The sequence below is a fragment of the Salarias fasciatus genome, chromosome 17, assembly GCF_902148845.1.
Source record: "Salarias fasciatus chromosome 17, fSalaFa1.1, whole genome shotgun sequence".
NCBI lineage: Eukaryota > Metazoa > Chordata > Actinopteri > Blenniiformes > Blenniidae > Salarias > Salarias fasciatus.
In genome coordinates this window covers 7,146,497-7,169,906 of record NC_043761.1, presented here as the reverse complement: position 1 = coordinate 7,169,906, position 23,410 = coordinate 7,146,497, and the positions used below count along the sequence as shown (strand labels likewise).

The 23,410-nt window shown below is 42.3% G+C and overlaps 2 protein-coding genes across 4 annotated transcripts; both read left to right on the top strand.

Moving 5' to 3' along the window:
- The first annotated feature begins 1,216 nt into the window (after positions 1 to 1,216).
- Positions 1,217 to 7,403, top strand: pyroxd1 (pyridine nucleotide-disulphide oxidoreductase domain 1). 3 transcript variants are annotated; one of them, XM_030113235.1, is made up of 13 exons: positions 1,217 to 1,513; positions 1,607 to 1,687; positions 2,040 to 2,159; positions 2,634 to 2,762; positions 3,124 to 3,197; positions 3,319 to 3,515; positions 3,597 to 3,694; positions 3,833 to 3,926; positions 4,033 to 4,145; positions 4,783 to 4,905; positions 5,448 to 5,585; positions 5,955 to 6,044; positions 6,247 to 7,403. In XM_030113235.1, the coding sequence occupies exons 1-13, from the start codon at positions 1,436 to 1,438 to the stop codon at positions 6,403 to 6,405; spliced, it is 1,494 nt and encodes a 497-aa protein (XP_029969095.1). In that variant the 5' UTR covers positions 1,217 to 1,435; the 3' UTR covers positions 6,406 to 7,403. The 3 variants fall into 3 exon arrangements, with proteins under 3 accessions (XP_029969095.1, XP_029969094.1, XP_029969096.1); XM_030113234.1 differs by having other exon boundaries at positions 4,030 to 4,145; XM_030113236.1 differs by having other exon boundaries at positions 4,030 to 4,145; positions 5,955 to 6,072; positions 6,247 to 6,374.
- A 1,047-nt stretch (positions 7,404 to 8,450) lies between these two features.
- Positions 8,451 to 20,470, top strand: etnk1 (ethanolamine kinase 1). The gene is made up of 8 exons (XM_030113237.1): positions 8,451 to 8,716; positions 9,823 to 10,082; positions 10,471 to 10,611; positions 12,384 to 12,526; positions 16,443 to 16,526; positions 16,613 to 16,773; positions 18,000 to 18,073; positions 18,171 to 20,470. Exons 1-8 carry the CDS (start codon positions 8,570 to 8,572, stop codon positions 18,241 to 18,243), a joined length of 1,083 nt encoding a protein of 360 aa, XP_029969097.1. The 5' UTR covers positions 8,451 to 8,569; the 3' UTR covers positions 18,244 to 20,470.
- The last annotated feature ends 2,940 nt before the right edge of the window (positions 20,471 to 23,410 follow it).

The window sequence follows — 23,410 nt, the reverse complement described above, 5'->3', positions numbered from 1 at the left end:
GTTGTTGATTACAAAAATATGAATTTGAGGCTTTGATGGATGGATGAATTCTGTCCAAGGATGCTTAAAAAACGTGGCAACAGAAAGAAAGTCAAGTCAATCATTCAGTTGGTACCATCTTATTCTTTGCTTTTAATTCTGACTGTGACTCTCAAAGAAGCACAAGCAACAACAACATCAATAGCAGATTTTTCATTACAAGATAACTGTTTATCAAATTTTAAGATACTCCTAATTTCTGTAACATTTAGTCACTTGAATAACAAGTTTTTTCAGCTTGTTCATAAGAAGACCAGAAAGCTTCTGCCAACCTGATTTAATTGTTTTTTTTTTTTAATACAATAAACTAAATACAGTCGGGATTGCCAGATTTAAATTGAGAGAATCACATGACTGTTCTCTGATTGGCACCCTATATAGAAAAACCCCCTTTTCACCTTTTGTACTATCATATTCTATCATCCCTGCTGCGTGTGGGAACTCTGTGTTCACTGTGGTCATCCTGATCCCGTTCAGCCTGCTTGTGTGCATGGCAACAGTGACAAAAGTCCTCAGCTCTCAGATATGATGTGATTTATGCTTATCTTGCCATCATAGCTGTTTTCATGAATATTTGAGAATAATGCATGTCATTTGAGACACTTTGAAACACAGCTTGCATGTTCTCCTCATGTGGGTTTTCTCCAGCTGCTCCGGTTTCTTCCCACATTCCAAACACATGCATGCAATTGGTGAAAAAAGTGTAAAAACAGAAAAAAAAAGTCTAAGAAAGTAAATAAGAGTGTGCCCTGTGATGGACTTGCATGTTATCCAGAATGTACCCTGCACTCACTCACCTGGGAATGACTCCACCGCTCTCAGACCCAGAACAGGATAAGAAGGATAGAAGAAGATGGATGGTTTTATCTTCTTTTTGCTCTTTCATATGATTTGATTCTATTGATATGCAAATTCCCCAATCCCTTCACCTTTGCCTGTGCCACCCTGGCTTTACCCAACACATGGCCATCCTCACACGTCTAAAATCATTCTAGATACAACAATAATCACTGGATTGCGTGGATTTTGGTATCTTCAACTGGTAGAGGAACACATATATATACATTTATATGGTATTTTACGCGAGTTTTGACAGTTTAAAAACATTTTTCCTCCTTTTATTAAGCGCGTTTTCGTGCACAGGAAAGTATGTCCTTAACTGCTTGCCGTAGGAAATTGTAAACACGGAAGTGACGTTGCTGAGTCTTTCTCATATGCGCTAAACTCACATTTTGTGCTCATATGTGCATATTTAGGCGTATAACCTCTCAGGAGTTAAATGTTGAAGATATGTAAACGAGTCCGTGTTGCGGAGAGACGGTCTGAGAAGGACTTTGACTGTTAAAACCTCATCGCGGCGTCTGAAATTACTCTGTTAGCCTAGCATGTGAGAGTGATGGCAGATAAAAATGTGAAAACATTTCAGTTTGTGATTGTGGGAGGTGGTATCGCCGGTGTGACATGTGTCGAACAGGTGAGAATGAACTAATATAAGCAATATATAATATAAATATTGCCTTTCGCTTTCGCACAGTAACTCAATCCGAGTGTTAATCTTTATTGACAGTTGTCGTCCCAGATTCCGTCAGCAGACGTGGCTCTGATCACAGCCGGTCCTCACATCAAGGCAGTAGCCAACTATAAACAGGTCAGAGGGATAATGACGTCCATGATAACTCCAGCGGGGTTATGGATTAATTTCACACTGGCATTTATTCCATGCATACAGTAACTCTCTTACATGTCGCCATTCTGTCTCTGCCCTGTGGTCTCCCATTACTTCTGCAGGGAATGGATTCATGTCTGCTTGCTTGTTGCTCTCTATCCTTTTCTCTCTTTCTGTCTGCTAACCTGCCTCCACTGTTTCCTGCTTGTGAAATAGTTTTCCTCTGTAAAAGTGCATTGTGATAACTGTGAAGGACATGTCCCTTACATTCACAAAACTTTTTCTTGTTTACTGCATATATACCGTCTGATTTTCTGTTCTCCTTATCTAAAAGGTGTCCAGGGCGTTGGAAGAATTTGATGTGGAGGAGCGGCCGTCCAGTGTTCTTGAAGAGAAATTCCCCAACCTGACTGTCATCCATTCTCCTGTTAAATCACTTGACACTGAGTCACATGTAAGAACCTGACCTGTGAGCATAAATACCCAAATTGCATTAGTCTATATGTAAAAGCTTCTGTTCCTTCAGATTGACACTAACATCACAAAGGTTATCAAAAGTTCAACCAAAAGTCCACAAAGTACAACATCGCCACCTTGTGGACATGAGTTTATAGCATGTGACTCGCGTTTTCTGTGACATGAATGTAAGCATGAAAGCAAAGTGTCTAAATATACCTTCCAGGGGTCTCAAAGTCCAGTCCTCGAGGGCCGCAAACCTGCATGTTTTCCATGTCTCCCTGCTTCAAAACAGCTGATTGCAGTGAGGCTCGTTATCAGGCTGTCTGCTGAACTTGGTGATGAGATTCAGGTGTGTTGAAGCAGGGAGACATGGAAAACATGCAGGTTTGCGGCCCTCGAGGACTGGACTTTGAGACCCCTGCAAGCAGTTTGAGCATGGAGTTACAGCTTGTTTTTCTTTTTTCCTCAGTCGCTGGAAACAACAGATGGACAGGTCTTTGGCTATGAGAAGTTGTGTATTTGCAGTGGCGGCAGACCCAAACTCCTGACTCAGGACAATCCCTATGTGCTCGGGATACGAGATACAGATAGTGCTCAGGTGCAATCTTTTGTTCTAATTGGTAAAGATGCTAAATGTTAAAACAACCACATTCATCAGAAGCTGTTCATCAAAAATGAAGAGAAGTGTTTTCAGTTGGATCTTGTTTTTAGTGTGCTCCATTGATCCTCCCTTTACCTCCTTTGTATGTTATTACATAGGAACCATTCAAGAATGGTGTCTAATAGAGTATTTAAAAGGGATTTATTTACATCTGTTTTCATTTTACATAATGATTAGATTTTAGATAGTAAATGCCCACTACAGTTTCTTGATCATTTAGAAACAGTCAGTTTGATTTTAAAAAAGTACAAGCTCGGAAGACGAGTTGTTTCTCACCAGCTGTCTTTCTGTTTGCTAGGAGTTTCAGAAGCGACTGTCCAAAGCAAGGAGAATTGTTGTTGTTGGAAATGGAGGGATTGCTTTGGAGTTAGTGTAAGTCCATTGTAAACAAAATTCCTGTAAAAGTTGAATGCCTATGTGTGTTGGTGACTTTAAAAGAGCAGATGTGCCCCATGCCATTCCATGTTGAGTAGTTATTTCCTGTATTGATTAGGTATGAGGTGGAAGGCTGTGAGGTGATCTGGGCAGTGAAGGACAAGGCCATAGGAAACACATTTTTCGATGCTGGAGCGGCACAGTTCCTCATCCCGTCACTCGAGGCCAGCAAACCAGAGGTTGCGGCTCCGTGTAAGAGGCCTCGCTACACAACAGAGGACAGAGCTGCTGGATCCTTACACACCTTTACAGCAGGTAAAGATACATTTTTATTCTCTTTTTGATTGTCATTTTAATCCACGCTGAACTTGCATGCGTGTTTTCACTGATTTCCAGATAGACACTCCCGAGTTCATGATGCTGGTCCCCAAGAGTCTGGTAGTGCTCTTGGGCCAGACTGGCATGAAGGGATAGTCCTGCGCGGAGCAGAGCAGGTGAGAGATCACACACACAAGTACGGAAGTCTGCTTGGAAAGGTTGTGTCTGTAGTACGAAGCATTTATTGCAAATATTTTGTCATTATCATACGGTCTTTCTGCTCTGTGTTTCCACTTTGCATGCTGTGTGATCAGGTGTCTCGCAGAGTTTCAGTTGAATACCACTGTGAAGTGGAAAAGATCTTCACCTCTGAGGAACTTCTCAATTCTCCAGTGAAATCTGACTGTGGTAAAAAGCAGATTCTCTCCTCTGCTGAGTTCATTTTTTTTTCCTCTCTGCTTTTTTCCTCTTCGTCGTTTTTCATTCCTCACAAGCTTTCCTTCTGTCTCAATAGGATCCTGGCCAGTTTGCATCCTGCTGACCAATGGCAAAACATTTGGCTGCGATTTCGTTGTCAGCGCCACCGGTGTCGTGCCAAACACCGAGCCATTTCTCCATGGCAACACTGTAAGACAACTCATCCACATGCAAAATAGCATTTATTAGTAAATGTGCCAGCGCTCGAGGGCCCTGAAGGCTCCTGGAACATTGTGGTTTTGTGTTGAACTCACTCCTGCTGTTTGTCATTCATTATATGATCACGTGACTGGTGGACTGTCATCAGGGTCCCCCAGTGTTGCTGATTTACCAAGTTGTTGATTTTCCTTTAGTGGCTTAAGATTCGGTGCGAGATGAGGACTGCACAGAAAATCAGTGCGCCCTCTCAGCTGGACACGTTTGTTTAAATGTGACGCACAGACCCCAGGATTTCTGCCAAAGAACAAAAGAGCTCTGATGTCCTCCTAAGTGTTAAGTGTACCTCCGCCGACAGAGGTTTTCTCATGTAATCCCTGCTCACAGGTGTGCAAAGTTCAGTGTTGCACAACACCAGTAACATGAGATCTACTTGTACTTGCAGTGTTATTTATCTTTTTGAGTGGACCACCTTAATGCCGTGAAGCTGTTAGTACGCCCAAAGGTGTACTGAAAAAGCCTGCTCTTGTAGGCTGAAGAAAAAGTCGTCAAATTGTCGACACGATCGTCAGTTTTGTGTCTTTTTCTTGTTCCTAATCCTCCTCACTAACTTTCTGGTATGTGTGTTCAGTTTGCTGTGGCAGACGATGGTGGCCTGCGAGTTGATGATCACATGAGGACGTCAGAGTCGGACGTGTACGCCGCAGGAGATGTGTGCACGGCATGCTGGGAACACAGTCCACTTTGGCAGCAGGTGAACCGATTACATCAATCTTTATTAGGTTATTCATGTCATCCTTGGTACAAGGACATCTTGATATTGTTACATCAAGTCTGACGTGGAGGGTTTCATAATTGCATGACTGAGTATTCATCAAAATGAGTTTCCATTTGAGTTTAAAATGATCTGAATTAAGATCTAGTTTAGATTTCACAGCCAGGAAATTCCACACACACACACACGCACAAAATCCAAGTGAAAGATTTACATAACTTCCCACTTCTCCTTTGATGCTCCTTGTTCTACTGACCGTGAACGTCTGCGTGGAACCACAGGTCACTGAGCACTGATAATAGTTTAATAACTGTTTGGATGTTAATCATCAATAAGGAACTAATTTTTTTGATAGTAAATGCTTAAGCATGATTATTTCAAGAGCCTTAACCCTTACGTTGCATTTAATATACTTTCCTGTTCCAGTGACAGATGGTTTTTGAGAAAGCTTGACTTTTCTGTGATGAATCATGAGTCTGCTGTGATGTATTTATCACTGTGTTTGTTTGCGTTGCCAACAGATGCGTTTATGGACGCAGGCCCGTCAGATGGGCTGGTATGCAGGCCGCTGCATGGCTGCGCACGTCCTGTCAGAAAAAATCGAGCTGGACTTCTGCTTTGAGCTCTTCTCCCATATCACCAAATTCTTCAACTACAAGGTTTGTTTAGAGTATTGAGCAGTGTTGTGAATCCTTATGGCCCTCTTTTGCAGTATAGACAGCAGATAGAGGTATTAAACTTTATTATCACTTAAAACACACACCTCAGGTGTAAACACGATCATTTCCAAACTGAAATAAATTTTCTCATTTTTACAAGCTGTGAGTTTATTGAGTTATGTTTACTGAAGGGCAGTCAAGGTTGTCTTAATATAACAATCAGCGTTTTAATCATTTACTACATAACTTCCAGTTTCCCATTACTCCCAAGACCTCATTCAAGCTGCGTGGTGTTGCTCCTTTTTCTGTGAACCAGGCTTGTTCACACAGTGTGTCCAAACTATTTGCTCTCCTCTCAACATTCCTCAGGTGGTCCTGCTGGGAAAGTTCAACGGACAGGGGCTGGGCTCTGAGCATGAGCTGCTGGTCCGCTGCACCAAAGGCCAGGAGTATGTCAAGGTGACCTACAAGAGAATAGTCATATGATGTGTGTTTGTTTTTTTGTTTTTTTTAATTATTTTTTACCTCTTTTATTCCTATTCTGTTGCTGCTGGAAGCCTGCTGGCTTGCTGAAGCCATTGGGACCCATTGAGAGATCTACACACACAGTTCATAAAAGGATTCACCCATACAAATTGAAATGCGACCTTTTTCATTCCAGGTGGTTCTGAGCAACGGGAGAATGGTCGGGGCCGTGCTGATTGGAGAAACTGACCTGGAAGAGACTTTTGAAAACCTCATTCTCAATCAGATGGATCTAACACCATATGGAGAGGATCTCCTCAACCCCAACATCGACATCGAAGACTATTTTGACTGAACGCTGCACACTGAAGAATCACGCAAAGGAAGAGGCATGATGAAACACAGATAACAAATCACACCTGGAAATGTCTAAAGGTCTTGAAAAGTACAGGTGTGTAAAAGAGAGATCACAATAAGTGGAAATACTTTTATTATTAAAAAAATAAATTATTTTCAGAATTTACTGTGCAGAATGCTATTTACTGATTTGCTCCACCTTCACTTTATCACAAAACTTAGAGCAATATTCACAATTTAAACATAAATGTAATATTGTGCATTAAAGGAAGAAATATGATGGTTGACTTAATCCATTGTTATGCAAGATAAACACATTTATGTCAAAGAGTTCAACACATAAGGTTAAAAAGAAAAAACTTGTTTGTTGCCATGTTGCCGGAGTAACTCATGATCAAATTTCAACCCATACATTGACAGTCGATCCTTCTTTGTGGCCTGCATTGTCAGGCAGGCATTGTATTCTTTTTTTTTTTTTTTTTTTTAACGATTCCTATTCTGAATGAATAGGATCTCTGAAATGGAAAGGCTTTTATCAACAGTCAGGCTAAAGAAAACAATCACTCTTATGCATTTGTTCTTTTTTGGTGCCCTGTCGGCTTGTGATTTGTAGGATGAGTGATTTACAAAAAGTCATCCACCACACATAATTTATATGCTAAAAGCTAATGGAACAACTGGGATTTATGGTCATGCTACATGATGTAAAAGTCATTAAGTGACAACTGTAGAAGTAAGTAATCAAAATACAAGAACAAAGCTTTCAATTTATTGAAAAAGGTTTCAGTGGGCAGCTCGGAATGGTGCAGTGATTCCACTGGGAAGATCTCCCAGGAGTGTGCGTGCGCCTCGGGGAGTTGAGAGCAAGGTGTTGTTTACCTGGTGAGTCAACGCCACCCACAGTAGCACAGGCACCAAAAAGTAATTCTTTCTTTCTTTCTTTCTTCCAAACTGACACTACTGGAGTTCTCTGAGATCCCAGGTACAGAGCTCGTGTGTTCAGATTGCATGTTACAAACTAAAGCAAATCAATGGGCATAATAATTTAATAAAGTTAAAATAATTTCACAATTGTGCTTCATTGTTGCCAGCTCCTCAGTCAGTAAAGTACTGATTAGCATAATCATCTAATTTGCATAGATACTCATTTAAATATCTAGGTCAAATTAGACAATGACATCATCCACATTATTTGGCATATTTAAACACGTTTTTTTTTTTTTTTTTTAAGTAACCCAGCAGTTACCTTGCCTCGGAATTAGTTGTATATGGCATTTTACTGGACCTAAGCTGTGGTAACTTTCCTATGTTGTACTTTTCCAATGTATGGTTCCACAGGCCAGAGACAATAAAATGAGGTCACGTGATTAGGTGGAAAGATTTGTGCAGCTATCACTATCAGTCGTCAGTCAAGGGGTTGGAAAGAATATGATAATTGGAGGAAACATCCCATACTGCAGAATTGATTTGTTTATGTGTGAAGTTTTCTCGTCTTTTCCAGCATTTTTACTGAAGGGCTACGTCAGAATGTACGTCATCAATTAAGCGACAACAGCACGAAATCTGTCTGTTATGTAAAGCGTGTTTCGCTGAAAAGGGAGGATTAGAGCGATTTAAAGCAGGTTGACCCTCGGTTAATTTACATGGTTTGACCCGCCTTTTCTGCGCTGACATTTAAAACGCTCAGACGTGACACAAAGCGTATTTCATTCAAGTGGATTACAAATGCGACGTCATTTACCAGCGTGAGGATCGCTTGTATTATTCACCGAGGACTCCCGGTTACATTTTATACTTAGGCTGTTGAATACTGTCTTCATTTATTTATGTTTATGTCTGATTTTAAATGAGTAATTTCTATTCTAATTGCTTTACTTAAGCCACATCTTGTCGTAATGTATACCGATAAGTAAACTCCGCCCGACGGGACCTGCTGGTGAATAAAATCATCATCCTCGGTGAGTCAGGCGACCGGGTTTTTTTTTTTTTTTTTTTTTTTAGGTGGGTGGGACTTTCTGAGAGGCGTTGCCGCAGAGACTACAAGATTATAACCCCCGCAGCTCACTCGAACTCACCCATACATTTCACAATTTGCCGCTGAGTGCACCACTGCAGCTCGAGAAAAACGTGCGAGATATTTCACGGGGTTTGAAGAAACAGCCATGGCCAACTACATTCACGTCCCGGACGAGGCTCCCGCGGTGCCTAAAATAGACGTGACAGTGGACGAAGGCGACTACAGAGCCGGCGCGCTGAGGCTGATCAAGGAGCTGAGACCGAGCTGGAAGCCGTCTGAGGTCAAAATAAAGGTACGCTTTATTCCCCCGTTACACGTTTTACCCTCTTCTGTTCGCTTGTACTTCCTAATTGCATTTTATTTGAAGATTTCGCTGTCGTCGTGACCTGAGGAAACATGGTGTTCCCTCATTTCAGAATTCATGCTCGACTCAGTCCTGCAAGCTTAAATTGATTCCTGAAGCGAACGTCATCTGGAAACTGCTGATTAATGTAGGCCAAAGGAGGAGCTAAATGGTTAGATTGGCTCGAAAAGGCTGCTGGCTTCCACTGTAAGGGTTAAAGCCTTTGCTATTAACCATAAGCGTCAACTCGGGTCATGAACAAACGGAGGGAGTTTCTTTTTGCTGTCAGCCTTCAGATCTTCACCCCTGCCTTACTTGGCTCACAGTTTGGGTGTTAATGAATGATGTATGTCGCCACTTTTTGAAGATAATGAAGCCATCACTGGCAAGCAGCGTGAGAAGTGCTTCCATCTGGAGATTAGGAAGGTCATAAACATCTTTAATAAATGGTGCAATATGGGTCTGTAGTGCTGGATCCTTTACATGGCCCCCATATGAACACTGAGACGTGTACACTGCTACACAGAAGAAAAGAAGTGTTTTTCTTTATTTTTTGGCAGTTCTGGGGTGGGGGTGTGGCTCTGCTCCGTAAACACAGTCAGGCCGGAGGCTGGTCACATGCTTCTTCACCCCAGCCCGTTTCCATCAATGAGAGCAAAAGAGAAACTCAGCAAATGCCAGTCATTGCTCTGGCCTGCAAAATAAAATTCCTGACAGTCTTGTTATTCACACTCAATTCCAGACAAGAGTGAACAATTACGGCTGGTATGTTGGCACCCCAGCCACCCCTCCACCTTTCACCAAAATGTTCCCAGCTCCACAGAAGAGACAATCTAGACAAAATCGGCCAAATAGACACTCTCATACCGCCTTCATTTATAGCACTTTGCCAGATCCTGACTCCTCTTAGATCTGATATATTACTCAGACTTGATATTTAAATCGCATCACGTGCTTAGTCTCTTTATCATTGATTTGTACACGTGAACTTGTGTTTCAAATTGATATTTTATTTCCCCTCCTAATTAAGTTTTTCTTGTTTTTTGTCATTGCAGTTCTTCACAGATGGGATCACCAACAAGCTGCTTGGTTGCTACGTGGGCCCGGTCATGGAGGATGTGGTTCTGGTCCGTATTTACGGCAATAAAACAGAACTGTTGGTCGACCGGGAAAACGAGGTGAAAAGTTTCAGGGTACTGCACGCACACCGTTGCGCCCCGCGCCTCTATTGTACCTTCAACAACGGCCTGTGTTACGAATTTCTGCAAGGAACCGCCCTGGAGCCAGAGCATATTCGCAGCCAGCCTGTCTTCAGGTAAAAGAAATGCATTCGAGTTCTACGACTTCTTCAAACAAAGTGATCCGACTTGAGAGTTTAGTCTGTCGCAGTGTTTCGTGACAGCTGTCAGGCTCAGTATGCATACCTAGATAAATCAATGACACGGCAGCTGTGTGAGAATAGTTTAAGGCCAAGTCATTGTTTCTCTCTTTGCTACTGTTTTCCTTATCTTTGCCTTACAATGAGTTGGAATAAATATTTTGTCTTTACTGCAGCAATGAGAACTGTAATTGCTGGCGATATTCAAAATGCTTCCTACCCTTCATGACTGAGTTTGATTTAATACACTTTCTTTGCATACTGCTTGATGCTGATCTGCTTCAAATCCTCTTTTCTCTCTCTCTCTCTCTGCCTGAATTTGCAGGCTCATTGCCAGGCAGCTTGCTAAGTACCATGCCATACATGCTCACAATGGGTGGGTCCCCCAGTCTGACTTGTGGCTGAAGATGGGCAAGTACTTTGCTCTCATCCCCAAGTACTTCAAGGACCCTGAGCAGAATGCCAGGTGAGGCTACAAATAAGATCTGAAGATGAAGTTTGAGACGCTCAAACATTTATTCTGGTTTTCAAAAAGCCTTGTTGATTTTATTTCATGAACCGAGTTTCAGCATCACTCAATCACTTTTTATGGAGTTTGGAAATAAGCTTGACTTGAACTCACCAATAATTTTAAACCTCAAAAAACAATATCTCACAAAACAATTATGTGCTTTAAACTGAGAGGCTTGAACATCCCTGCATTTGGCAGGAGCTTTCATGTCCAATAGCAGTTTACTTTTAAAGCCATTGTCAGTTTTATCTGTTTACACTTCAAAAAGGCAGACATAATTACACAGATTAGGATAATCTCTCTTTGCTTTACTTTTTTCCTGTTTTGTCACTGTGGAACTTGGTGTTATTGAACTTTTCTTATCAGTGAGTCACTAATGTTTCAAAGAAGCCGATGCGCAACCACACAACAGCACTCATTATCACTTGTGTTACATGACATGACTTAGAAATATTCAGTTTATGGCCACAGCATTCCTAAGAGATGATGCAACTCACACACACAATATATATTTCTGTCCACAAACGCCGTCATTCCTATGAAGTGCCTCCGTCTTTCTCTAAAACACAGGTGTGCTGCACTTGTTGAAAAGTGACTTATGATTATCATAGTTTACTGACTGGCTTGAGGCCTTTTGGTTCCCTTCAGCTGTGGTAGTTCAGAAATTGCTTTGGCAATAAGAGTTTCCTTTGTTTTTATTGGGGACATGAATGAATCCAAAATAAACAGCAGCTTTATAGGCCGGGGATTTCCATGAAGGACGGCTGACCGTAAACACTGTCAGAGACATGCTGATTAAACACTTTCAGAGAAATTAGGACACCCTCGTGATCCCGGAAGGGAAAAACGTGCAAACTGGAGTGCTGACGAGCACGTGGACTGAGTCTTTTAGTTTTGGTTTAAAAAAATAACAAAACAAGAACTTATTTTGCATTTGGACATGTGACAACAGTTTCCCTTGCCCTTTACAGACTGTTTTAATGAAGGTCATCATTGTTATCAGAAAGTTTCCGCTGTGATCAAAGTTTTAATGTAACCGTTCAGAACGTTGATGTCAATTCAGGGCATTTCACTTCAGTTAAGACCAAACCACTTCTCTATTGTGTTTTTTTCTCCCGTGCTTCCCCAGCTGTGTTTGAACATCTGCCTGTCAGTATTGTTAAAATGTCAAAGGACATCAAAGCATGGAATAAATATAGCAAGTAAAGAAATTCAAAGCACTAAAAGATGAGGGGTGTGTTATTAAGTATTGTGTCATTTATGTTTTTGCCCTTAAAAGAACTTTACTAAATACTGAGATCATTTTTTTTTTTTCTAGCTGAATAATGAAGTTTCTTTTTGTTTCCTCAACTTCTGCAAAATGCCATCCAACGTTTGGGTTGCAACTAGTGTGTCGAACAACCTACATGTGTATTTTGGATTCTCTACATAGTAGCAGGTTTGACAAACGGTGAACTACATCTTAAAGTTAATGATAAGCCAATTTAAGGAGGCCAGTGTAGAAGTGATATGACTGCATTGTTGGATTGCGTTGATTGCCTGGAAGCTGGATATCATTTGCATACACGCGATACGGCACACCCTTTAACCTGTGGATAGAATTTCCAACAGCTAACGTGTATGTTCCAAACATAGAGCGGCCCGGAAACAGACCCTGAGGCACTCCACAGGAAAAGCAGACAATACACCTTTTTATTTACGCCGTGCGGCTCTTTGCCCCGCTCCAGGTTGAGCCTGGAGGTTCCCAGCCAGCGCTGCCTCCGAGAAGAGCTGGTGTGGCTGCAGCAGAACCTGTCGTCGCTGGGCTCCCCTGTGGTTCTGTGCCACAACGACCTCCTCTGCAAAAACATCATCTACAACCAGGAAGCTGGTGAGTGCACACTGCACAAGCGTAGTCCCAGACATTACCGGGTCGTGTTGTTGTATGATTTGCACGCGTCCCCACAGCCGGGTAGGGCTGCTTTACCTGCACTCGGTTAGTCCCAGCTGACACGCCTCACCCCGTGTCGGTGTGTTTGCTTGGTGGCAGACACAGAATTAGAGCGATCGGATGAGACAGTACACTTGTTTGGATATTTTTAATGCACTGGATTTAGGTAATTATCCAAATTGGACACTTCAAATTCTCTTAATAAGTTCCATTTATCCCTAAGTGCGGTGTTTATATCCTTCCTGTTTCTGAATTTGTTCTTCACTTCCCTCCCAAATTGTCTGACTTGTCGTTCTAATTCTGTGCTCAGCACCCGAAGATGTAAATGTATTGGGCTAGATCGAACAGTGCCATTGCCTTCATATCACATTTGAAGCCACTGATGTATTGGCTGTTTTGGGCATGTTGCAGCAACGCCACCATTTTGTTTGATGGTATGAATGTGAAACAGATACTTAGAAACCTGAGCATGTTTCCAGTCGGTTTCTCTGTCGGTCATAAATTTCTCAGTAAATGTAAAAGAGGAACTAACATGCAGAATAAAGGCACTACGTGATTTTTATTTTTTTTTGTTTTGTTTTGTATGTGGGCGGTGGGAGGGTTGTTCCAGAGCTGTCGGCCCCCTTGTCACTTTTGCGACGAGGGGCGAGGTCCTTCTCACGGCGCCTTTTGTTGAGCCTTCTCTCCCCCAGGACTGACGGCTGAGGCTGTGGCTGCCCTGCGTCACCCTGCCTTGGGGAGGCAATGGAGAGGGACAAACCTCACACACAGTCGGCTCTGAGGGCCCTGGTGTAGTCTGCCCCTCGGCTCAGGCCAATCGGGATGAGTTCATGGCAGCAGTAGGACCCCCCCGTGCCTGCGCATTTATCACTTTCCGGTTCTGCTCAACGTTACTTGTATTAATGGTTGTAATTCAAGTGAGTGTTCATAAGGTTTGCCCTTACTGTAAGTAAGTCTGAGCACCAACTGATTATATTTCTGTAACGTCTCTTTATTATTCAGAATTTACTTCTAATATCATCAGTATGAACATTTGTTTTGCCACTAAGAGCAATGAGCAGATCGCAGCCAGCGCTAGACGAAGCCAGCGGGTGTTTCCATAGAGCTCCACTGTCGCCCAGTAATTACTAAAAACAAAGCAAAGAGCCTTGCTTTTTTTTCCTCTTTACTTTGCAATCTAGCTTATTTCCACACACTTTGCCGCTGCTGCAGCTGCATATATTAGTGCCCCAATTTTGTATTCGCAGCTAAAAATACTCCTCAGAAAAAAAAAAAAACCTGCGGTCACACTGAGAGCAACTTATGCTTAAATTGCAAGTTGTTTGAGGAAGCCACAGAGCGAGTATACATCTGTTATATTGTCTCAGTTTTAGGTTTGCTTCTGTGTTGCACTTGGTTTTGGTCTTTTCATTGGGAATAATTGGCTTTATTGCTTTATCTATCACCCTCAAAGCTGAATCCCGTTTCTGCAAAAGCACAGGGTGCATATGTAGTGCGCAGCAGTGTTAGCGACGGCTTGTTGGGGAGATTCGCTGCACACTGGCAGAGTCTCATTTGAATCTGTAGGAGGCTCACATGTCAAGTCTTACAGTGGACGAATGCAGCATTTTAACTTTGCTGGCATATCTCCAGAAATTTCAATTTATGCGCTCCAATTCTGTGCTTGCTTGCGAAAGATTTTAGGCTTTAGTAGGCAATCTAAAACTGCTAAGAAAAGCAGTACTTCTTTTAGGGGGTTTCCTTGATTTAAACCTAGAATAGATTTAAACCACATGTCTGGAACGTGCTAATCTGAACTCAATCAGCTGCAATAGTTTAAGTTTTGTATGAAAACAGAATTGGCAGCTGCGTCGCCTCATTTTGCACCTAAAGTTTAAAATTTCCATCTCAATAACAGCTGTATTGCTTTTCTCTTTTTATCTTCCACCCTCCGCCACGTGCCGCTGTAGCTTCTCCCCCTCTAATCGCTTCACACAGACGTTTGGAAAGACAATACTCTTTCTTTTAAACTTTGCACACAAAAAAAAAACAAACAAAAAAAAAAAAACCAGAAAGTCAGCTTCTCGGCAAACAGGAAGTCTGAAAAACTGTGTCAGTTGCAGAGGAAGCGGAGGTGTCACGCGATTGGATCCATGGCAGGCCAATAGGAAGGGGGCCTCGGAGGGGGTGTGCTGGGAGAAGCGGTCCGAGGACGGGGGGGGGGGCGGGCGGGCGGGCGGGCGGGGGGGAGTGAAGGGGGAATATGGGCGTTCACCAGCGGGGGCCTGATGTTTGGACGCTGTGCGTGAGAGAAAAGATGGGATAAAAGACGAGCGTCTCGGTGAGAGAGTGAGCATGTATGAAAGATGTGTTTGCCCCAACCTTTTCATCTGCTGCACAGGGGGGCTATAGCCACTGCCCGGAGGTGTTCAGTTGTGTCCCGCTGGACCCACACGCCGGCTGGTAACCCACCTCAAAGTGTCTTTCTCTGTAGTCCAGCACCACCTCAAAGACTAATATTTCATATGTCAGGGCAAAGAAATGGTCCGAGCAGAGGCATTTTGAATGAATTAGCTTCACAGCAAAATATCAGTTTTGTCTCTGTGATAAATTGGGCTTGTAAAAGTAAGAGTTTGTATTTTGAGACCACCCGCTGCATGACTGGATTCTTGTTTTTGTTCGTTATTAAAAACTACACAACACATTCTCAGGGACTTCTGGATATACCCAGACAGCAGCATTTATTTATTTTTTTTCCCCATTTATTAAGCTCATCGTCCATCTCTTCAATCCAAATTTAGATTTCACCTATACGCTTTATTTCTGAGTTACTTATGCGAAAGGATTTTGATGACGGGTGGCTCTGGAAGATTAAACGTCCATCTCTGGGCCGTAAATCCAGCTGGTTCTCAGTTATTCTCATCAGATGCTTTTAAAGTTCTGAGAGAGTGTTGTAGTAAACGGTGTGTTTGTGTACGTTTGCTTTGGCAGCTCATTGTTACATTCCTCAAGTCTCTCTTTTTAAACTGTGCACAAAAAGTAACGTATTTTTCTGAAGACTTTTTCTTTTTATGAAGCGATGCTTCCATACACGGCTGGAAAACATTATTTACTGGCAAACTTTGCAAAACTGTGAAAGTTTATTAAGAAGACAAAAAACAAAACAAGGCTTACTTTTTGTGCTGAGTTTATTCACCCGCCTTTCTTCTTCCCCTCTACATTTTTTCACTCCATGTCTTGAAAACAACACCGACCAGACCGCTCTGCATGCATCCAAAACAAATATTTACCCGCTCCACTCTCACGTGTGTTCTGTGTTTTGCACCGCATTTTTTTTCACATTAGTCATCTGTGCTTGTTTGTCCGAGCCGCCTGATGTGAGTTTTCATTTTGCTTGGAAAAGTTCTGGTAACTCCTGTCTTCATCACTACTAACCCGGCTGATAAGTTTAGAATACTTCCATGTCGATATGCACGCTGTGTCTTTTGCTACAGTCCTGCTATGGTTCTAGGTGAAGTTGCAGATAAGTTTCCACTCTTATATTCCTTGAATTTGCCTTAATTGTGAATATAGATATTCCCTCTAACTTTTAGTCATGTTAACTGAATGAAGTAAATTTAGTCTATTTCTATATTAAAAGATGCATTGACTTTGTTCTCATGGGAAAAACCTGTGTTTTTTTTTTAATTCCCCTTTCCTGAAGCTTCTTTCCTCGCTGTTCTTCCCTCAAAATGCAAACTCTTACTCTTTGCCCCCTCAGTCAGGGACCTAGCCAGAGTCAGGGTATGAAAGGAAAAGGCTTATATCAAAGGGAAACAGCATCATTTTATGTCTGCTCGGCGTGTCTCTGTCTAAACAACGCCGCTTCTATTTCCAGGCAATGTAAAGTTCATTGACTACGAGTACGCTGGGTACAATTACCAGGCCTATGACATTGGGAACCATTTCAACGAGTTTGCTGGTAAGTAAAAGTACTGGATGTACATGTTTTTCAGCTCCGCTCATGACCTAAGTGGGCCGCATGAGTTATTTATATTGTTGTTTCAGGCTTGAATGAAGTGGACTACAGTAACTACCCACAGCGGGCCTTTCAGCTTGAGTGGCTCCGCTCCTACCTGGAGGCCTACAAGGAGCACAAAGGTCAGAGCGGCGCAGTCACGGACAGGGACGTGGAGGTCCTGTACGTACAGGTCAACCAGTTTGCTCTGGTAAGGTTTTTATTCATTTATATTTTTATTTTTACACATTGCGTTTGATTGAAGCAAACATGATCTCCACCAGCTTTATCATTATATTCTTCCAGGAGAGTAGTTAAAGTTTAACTACATAGACGTCAAGGAATCTGATAAAAATGTTGCTTTGAAGACTTCGAACAGATTTCATGGGCCATATCCGATTGAAAATATGGATCAGATTAGCTTATGTAAACAATGGCACATCGGATTTGGAGCATTGAGCTCATCTTTTATGTAATGCCACCAATGAGATGCTTCACACTCAATGTATTGGAAAAATGGCTTTTAGCAGAGAGCGGTTGGTCAGTGCAGGAGACAGTGCTGCATCTAAACATACATTTGTCTCATTCTGATCAGATTCTGAACAAAGAGATGCAACAAGCTTGACGAATCTAGCTGACAAATCTGTTTTCAGTGCTGGTGAACATCTGGGTGAAGCTGGATGTCTGATCACGGAAGCATTTCACAAATGTGCAGAGCATTAGCATGGAGGAAAAAAAAAACTGCTTTTGCATTTTTTTCATCTGACGCAGGTCGTGACTGTCAGCTGTTTGGCTTCCCACTATTTGTGCTCCAGTTCAGATGTTTTCCTGCTAAATGAAAATCTAGGTCAACTCATGAAACAAATCCAAGTTGATTACAATGATGTCTCGCATATCAAGTCACAGGAAGGCATTTACTTTTAGACCGTTTGATGAAAATGTCATATTATTTGTCTCATGAATTTCAGCATTAGTCTTTAGATGGTAAAGGGAGTTTCATGAGATTGTCTCAGTTGTTGGGACGACCTTGAGCACAAAGCTTGCATCCTCTCTGCTATCATTCCCCTCCAGCAGCGTGTTGACGCGGGCCAGAGGGGTGAGACTCACTCATTCAGGTGCTTACTCCACAAACCATTTATATGGCCATGTGGGTTAAACAGAAGGCTGCGATGAGGGCTGTAAACGGAATCTGAGGCGGGGATGTTTAATGACAACTCCCCACCTGAGTGAGCCTGAGTCCTCCCTCCCCGCCGAGCGGCTCGGTTTACTGTCAAGAGGAACGGAGAGCAGGGTGGAGGATGGGCCGGAGGAGTAATTGTTTCTGGGTTTTTTTTTTTGTTCGACTTGAGTGAGCCGTGTTGGGTAATTAGAGATGACATCGAGTTTTTTGACAGGGAGCGCATGTTAATCCTGTTGTCCTCTCTGCTCTGTGTCCAGGCGTCGCATTTCTTCTGGGGACTCTGGGCTCTCATTCAGGCCAAATTCTCCACCATTGACTTTGACTTCTTGGGGTGAGCTGCGGTCAAAGATTGAACAGAAACATATCAGATGTTGAAACGAAGAGAGATCAAAACGCAAAACCCTTCTTCTGTTTCTCCCCGCTCTCAGATACGCGGTCCTGCGCTTCAACCAGTATTTCAAGATGAAGCCGGAAGTGACCGCCATGAACCTTCCCGAATAAAAGCCGCCTCATCTCTTCCTCCAGCTTTCCCTTCCATCCCGCTCTGCTTCTCAGTCCACGATCACAGAGCGCTCTCCAGAGGCTCGTCCAGCGAGGAGCCACGCCGAGAGTCGCGCTCAGCTGCCACAGTTCCCATCTGTAAAGACTGGAGGGGGTCCTCAAGTTGTAATCCATCAGTTGCAGACACAGCTTTGTTAACCAGGATGCAGCCCCAGTATGTGATGTGGGTGTGTGTGTGTGTGTGAAGGACCGACAATGTGAAGCTCATTTCAGATATTAACATTATATAAGCATATTTTATTCGTCAGTAGCTGAAATCACAATAGACTGCGAGGCGGATGCTGAACGTCATCTCATTTAGAACAAACGCGTCGCGGCCGCCGCCATGTTTCAGAGGCCGATTGCCTGGAGACGCCTTCCTGGAGCCTCGACGTAACGCAGAATTCAACACAGAGCTCGCTTTGTATGCTTAGACAGCAAAATGTGGGGGGGAAAATGACAAGCCGGAACAGAAAGTCCTGTCTCTCGGTCTCGTCTGACTCGAGCCAAGTCGCTCAGAAACAGACTTGTGGCCTGCCTTGTGACCGTCTTGTTTTCCACCCTTATTTCCCCCCCCCCTGCGGGCGCTCTGCATGTCGCCGTGCTCGGGCGGCGTTGCCGGAATAGCCATGTAGCTCACGCCGTTTCACTGGATGAGGGCTTCTGGAAACGCGGCGTTGCACTCGCACCTCTTCTTGTTTACGTCTGTCCTCTTCCCTCGGAGCACTGAGAAAGCAGTTTTCACTGTAATGTAGGTTTCATTGTTTCTCTGGATTTTACTCGAAACGGTGACTGAAGAGGAAAACGTGCGCGCCACTGAAAGTTGAACATTCCACGTTCATAGCATTTGGGAGGTAAACAGGAAGTTTCGGGGCATTTCATTCACTGTGACTTTGACCTTCAGCCGCACTTTTCTGCTTCATCATGACCACTGTAAATATAATCAAACACTACCACCCCCCCTCCCCACCCCCCCAGGACCCACAGCCGACCTTCAAATCCACTGTCAGATCCAGACGGTGGTGTTCTGTACACCGTTCAGAGCGCTCAGTGTTCCATTAGTGGTCTGTAGAAAAGTGCAGTTTTAGTGATTACGCAAGTAATTACCTCTACTTTGGCTCCACCTGCTGGACAAAACTAATTTAACCCCAGTAATTGCACTCCATATATTCACCTCATACTTTCATGTGAAGTAGTTTAAAGAGAAGGAGCAGAAACGAACGGCTTCATCTCGTTTTTCTGTTAACAAGCCAACACCAAAGTGCTGACATGTGTTTTTTGCTCGTACGTTGTGCACACTGTATCATTTTCTAGCTCCTAGAGAAAACTAAATGTGACTTTTTTTTTTATACTTGATTTAAATGGAGATGTTGAGATGGAGGTCTTTGAGAGCATATGGATATATGTAATGTGTTTTTTTTTTTAAAGTGCAGCGACAGCCATTTTAAAGAATCGATCAATTTCAACAAATGTGGTAAAGCAAAAAATCTTTGTTTACGACAAGACGAAAAGATTGCAAAGCTTTGAGAGGCTGTCGTGTCTCGTGCACAGACTAGAGGAGTAGGTGAGTTAACGTGCCTCTCATTTTGTCTTTATGGGTGGAAGTTAGTCTGTTAGTTTTCTCCTGTCTGCTCTTCGTGCAGTTTGATTTGGACCTAATATGAGTTTGAAATGTCAATTTAAGTGTGAAAGTCTTACAGAAATGTGTACTTGACGGTGAATTGCTTTGGTAAAGTTTAGTCGGGGAGATATTTGGGAAAGATTTTCTGGTGCGTGAGCGGTGGAACTGTCAGATCACGTTTACATGACATAAATAAATTTAAAAAAAAAAAACAAACTTTCATTTATTCTAAATCCTTAGAAATATTCAAAACTATAAACCGTATTTCCTGTATGTGTGGGGAAAATGGAATTCATTATCTAGTGTTTCATGTTAACCCAGGATGGTTGTTCTGAAAGAAAGTCTGTCTTCAAATGTTTGAGCGCTGTAGCATATGTTTATATGTACAGTAAAGACATTGTAATGATATCTTCGCTTGTTCTCATGTGAATTAATGTACATAGAGGGAGTTCTTTTATTTCTTGTTTTCTAAAAGTGGCATTAAGTAAATGATTGCCTTGTATAGGAACTAAAATTTAAAAAAAAAATGTAAATATACTTTAAAAAAATAAAGTCTATTTACTCATATGAGTTGTGTTGGTCTGGTTTTGTTCATGGTTTGGGTTTCATTAAGAGCAGCTGAAAAGGAATTTGGAGGAAGTTTAATTCTTTTTTTGACATCAGAAAAACTGATTTCTTTTACGTGTGTCGTCTGCACCACGTGCAATGGAGCCGCCACTGAACCAGGAAGTGACTTGTGCTGAGGGTTCCCTGCTGAACGGCTCTTCATGGTTACTTCAGTTCTACATCTTTATACAATACTTGTGTGGCAGGGGTTATACAGATGTGAAGCTTGCAAATATTTTGCCTCCATAATGTTTCTCTTGTCCAGATTCTTCGGTTGGAACCAGCTTTTGTTTTAAACTGAGCAAGGACATCAAGAAATCAGGAAGTGACCCTGATAGTAAAATGAGTCACAGTAAAACAATAATCATTGGAGTTGTTGTTCCCTGTATAAACTTATTTCTTTAATAAAAAACAAACAAACAGTGCAAATGGTTTAAGTTAAATCTCTTCAAATATAACTGTGTTAAAATCAATCAGACTGGTACAGTCATTTCTAAAATGTTATTTCACTTTGCTTCCACAATGCAAAATGTTTTTTTTTCCAGTTTCAGTAATGTGCAAGACAGTTACACCTCTCCTGCATTTCAAAAAAGGAAAACATATACTCATTTGCAGTATTTTACTGTGAATATATATTGATATTTTAAATTAAATCCTTAATATTCTGTACCTTTCCATATGTGTGTCTTTGTTAAATTACATGACTTTGGCTTCCAGTTGTTTTGAAGAGTACTTTTGCATCCTGCGTCTCCTCAGTGTTCCTCTTCTGTTAGATTATGTGTGCAAAATAACATAAACGTAAAGCCATTAGTACTCCTAAAATGTGGACAGTAGTTTAAAGGGAGATAGAGAAAATCTTGATTATTCTTTTATTTCCATTCTGAGAGAGGTAGTACTCAAAAAGACCAGAAGATGGCAACACAACCCAGTTTAAAAACAAATCTCTACACACTCACGATCACCGTTCTGGCAGAGCAAGACACAGAAATACTGTAATCCTATTCAGCATTTATTATTTGTGATATTAATGCTTATTAACATAGATTTCTTGCCTTAAAATAAAAATGACTCATTAATAAGCCTTGTGTTGCAGCTCTGGTTTAAATGCAAAGAAAAAAAAAGATTTTTTTTTGAAGGAAACACCACATTGAGAAAGGTTTGGGTTGCTGCAAGAAGCTGAGCTCTGGGACTGTTTTCCTTTGAGATTGACCAGATTTACCAAAATATGTAAAGTGTCAATAAAAAAAATGTGGAAGTGATGCACTGTAAAGGATGGAGGACTATTATGTGTGAGTCTGTGCTGCTGCGAATAAAAACGCGGTGTGTTCACAAGCTTGAGCAGTGCACATTGTGTACAGTAACCCAGGGGTTAAATTAGAAAGCCATTCACGCCTCGCACCCCAAAACCAAACAAGTAATTTCTTACCATTCTCCAGAAGCGGATCAGGCCTCCCTTTCGTCTCCCTAATGTGAGCACTGTCTTATACAGTCCAACAATTACAACAGTGCATTATCCAACTCGCTGACTGTAATTCAATTAACTCCCTCCCCCCGGCTTCATCCACCCAGATAATACACACATTAATTAACAACAGAATCCAATATCGCCTGTTCCGCGCCTCCACTTATTTTCATTTCCCATAAAAAGGTCATAGCAGCCACTTCCAACTGAAGACAATTAGTGTAAGTGTGTAGTAATGGATTACACTTGTATATCACCGAGGCCCGGAGTGTGTGACAGGGAGCAGTGCGAAGAGCCGGGTGTGAGTCTGAGGCTGCAGAAATGCTGATACAGCTGCGACGCACATCCATCAGAGGTGCTACTGAGTAGATATTTAACATCAAACTGAAAACACAATACAAGAAAGAAAAAAAAAAAAACGAAACAGGAGGAGATTTGAGCTGCTCACACATCTTCACGCCTATGGCCAAGTCGGCATCCACTGACCAGAACTGAAATGGCTTTTCTCCTCATGTGATGGAGATGTGTGTTTCACCTTCACCATCCCATCAAAGCTGTTTAAAACACACAGCTCACTGCTGGGAAACATCACGAGAGCACACCAACACATAAATGGATTCTGCTACTGTCACTGAGAGGTGCAGGGAGCAGCACTGAACAATGGCCCGGGTCGCTGATGGGGTGGGGGGGTGGGTCACGGCAGTCCCAGTCATCCCCATTCAAGACGCCAACCTAATTACCAGGGGAGAGGGAAACAGTAATTAGCAGCGAGTCTCACCTCGTTAATCACAAAGGGCTCCTTCGCTCTATTTATATCTGATTAATGGCTTGCTTAAGCATGGTGAGATATTTATGTTTCTGTTAATTGTGTGCAGCTTGTATCCTCTCAGCTCGCGCCGGCTCGCTTCGCACCCCCAACTGACACGCACAATGATACAGACACACCTCCGCTACACCTACCTCATCTCATTACAGTCTCATTACTACTTACTGTCTTGCTCAAACAGTCAAAGCTGTTAAATGACTGTAATTTGTCTCATACCTGATTTGTTTCTTAGTCATAATTAGCCTATTAACCAGTGTGCCTCGTCGACGGTTCTTATAGCTGCAGAAAGGGAAAATCCATTTCTCTCTCACACCTTTTGCTTGTTGTTTTGAGCGTATCTGTGAATCTTGTGGAACTTAACTGCACCGGAGTGGGAGGGAAAACAATATGCGATATGTATGTTTGCAACACATTAGCTGCAGATCTGCAAGCTGAACATTCACGAGATGAATCTTCTCTGCTCCTGCACCCTAAAGATGTTCTTTTGAATTAAAATGTTCTGAGTCTGGAGGCCCTGAGCGCCCGGTAATCTCATTCTCATGTTCAGAAAAAGATGTTTGAGATGGTTGAAGGCTTGTGACATGGTGTGTCATTCAGCTGGAAGTAAAAGAAA

Excerpts from the sequence above, each read along its gene's own strand:
- pyroxd1 (XM_030113234.1), top strand. The coding sequence starts at position 1,436 with ATGGCAGATAAAAATGTGAAAACATTTCAGTTTGTGATTGTGGGAGGT. Across the intron at positions 1,688-2,039 it reads CAGTAGCCAACTATAAACAG|GTGTCCAGGGCGTTGGAAGA; the intron begins GTCAGAGGGATA and ends CTTATCTAAAAG. Across the intron at positions 4,146-4,782 it reads CATTTCTCCATGGCAACACT|TTTGCTGTGGCAGACGATGG; the intron begins GTAAGACAACTC and ends ATGTGTGTTCAG.
- etnk1 (XM_030113237.1), top strand. The coding sequence starts at position 8,570 with ATGGCCAACTACATTCACGTCCCGGACGAGGCTCCCGCGGTGCCTAAA. Across the intron at positions 10,612-12,383 it reads GACCCTGAGCAGAATGCCAG|GTTGAGCCTGGAGGTTCCCA; the intron begins GTGAGGCTACAA and ends GCCCCGCTCCAG. Across the intron at positions 16,527-16,612 it reads CCATTTCAACGAGTTTGCTG|GCTTGAATGAAGTGGACTAC; the intron begins GTAAGTAAAAGT and ends TTGTTGTTTCAG.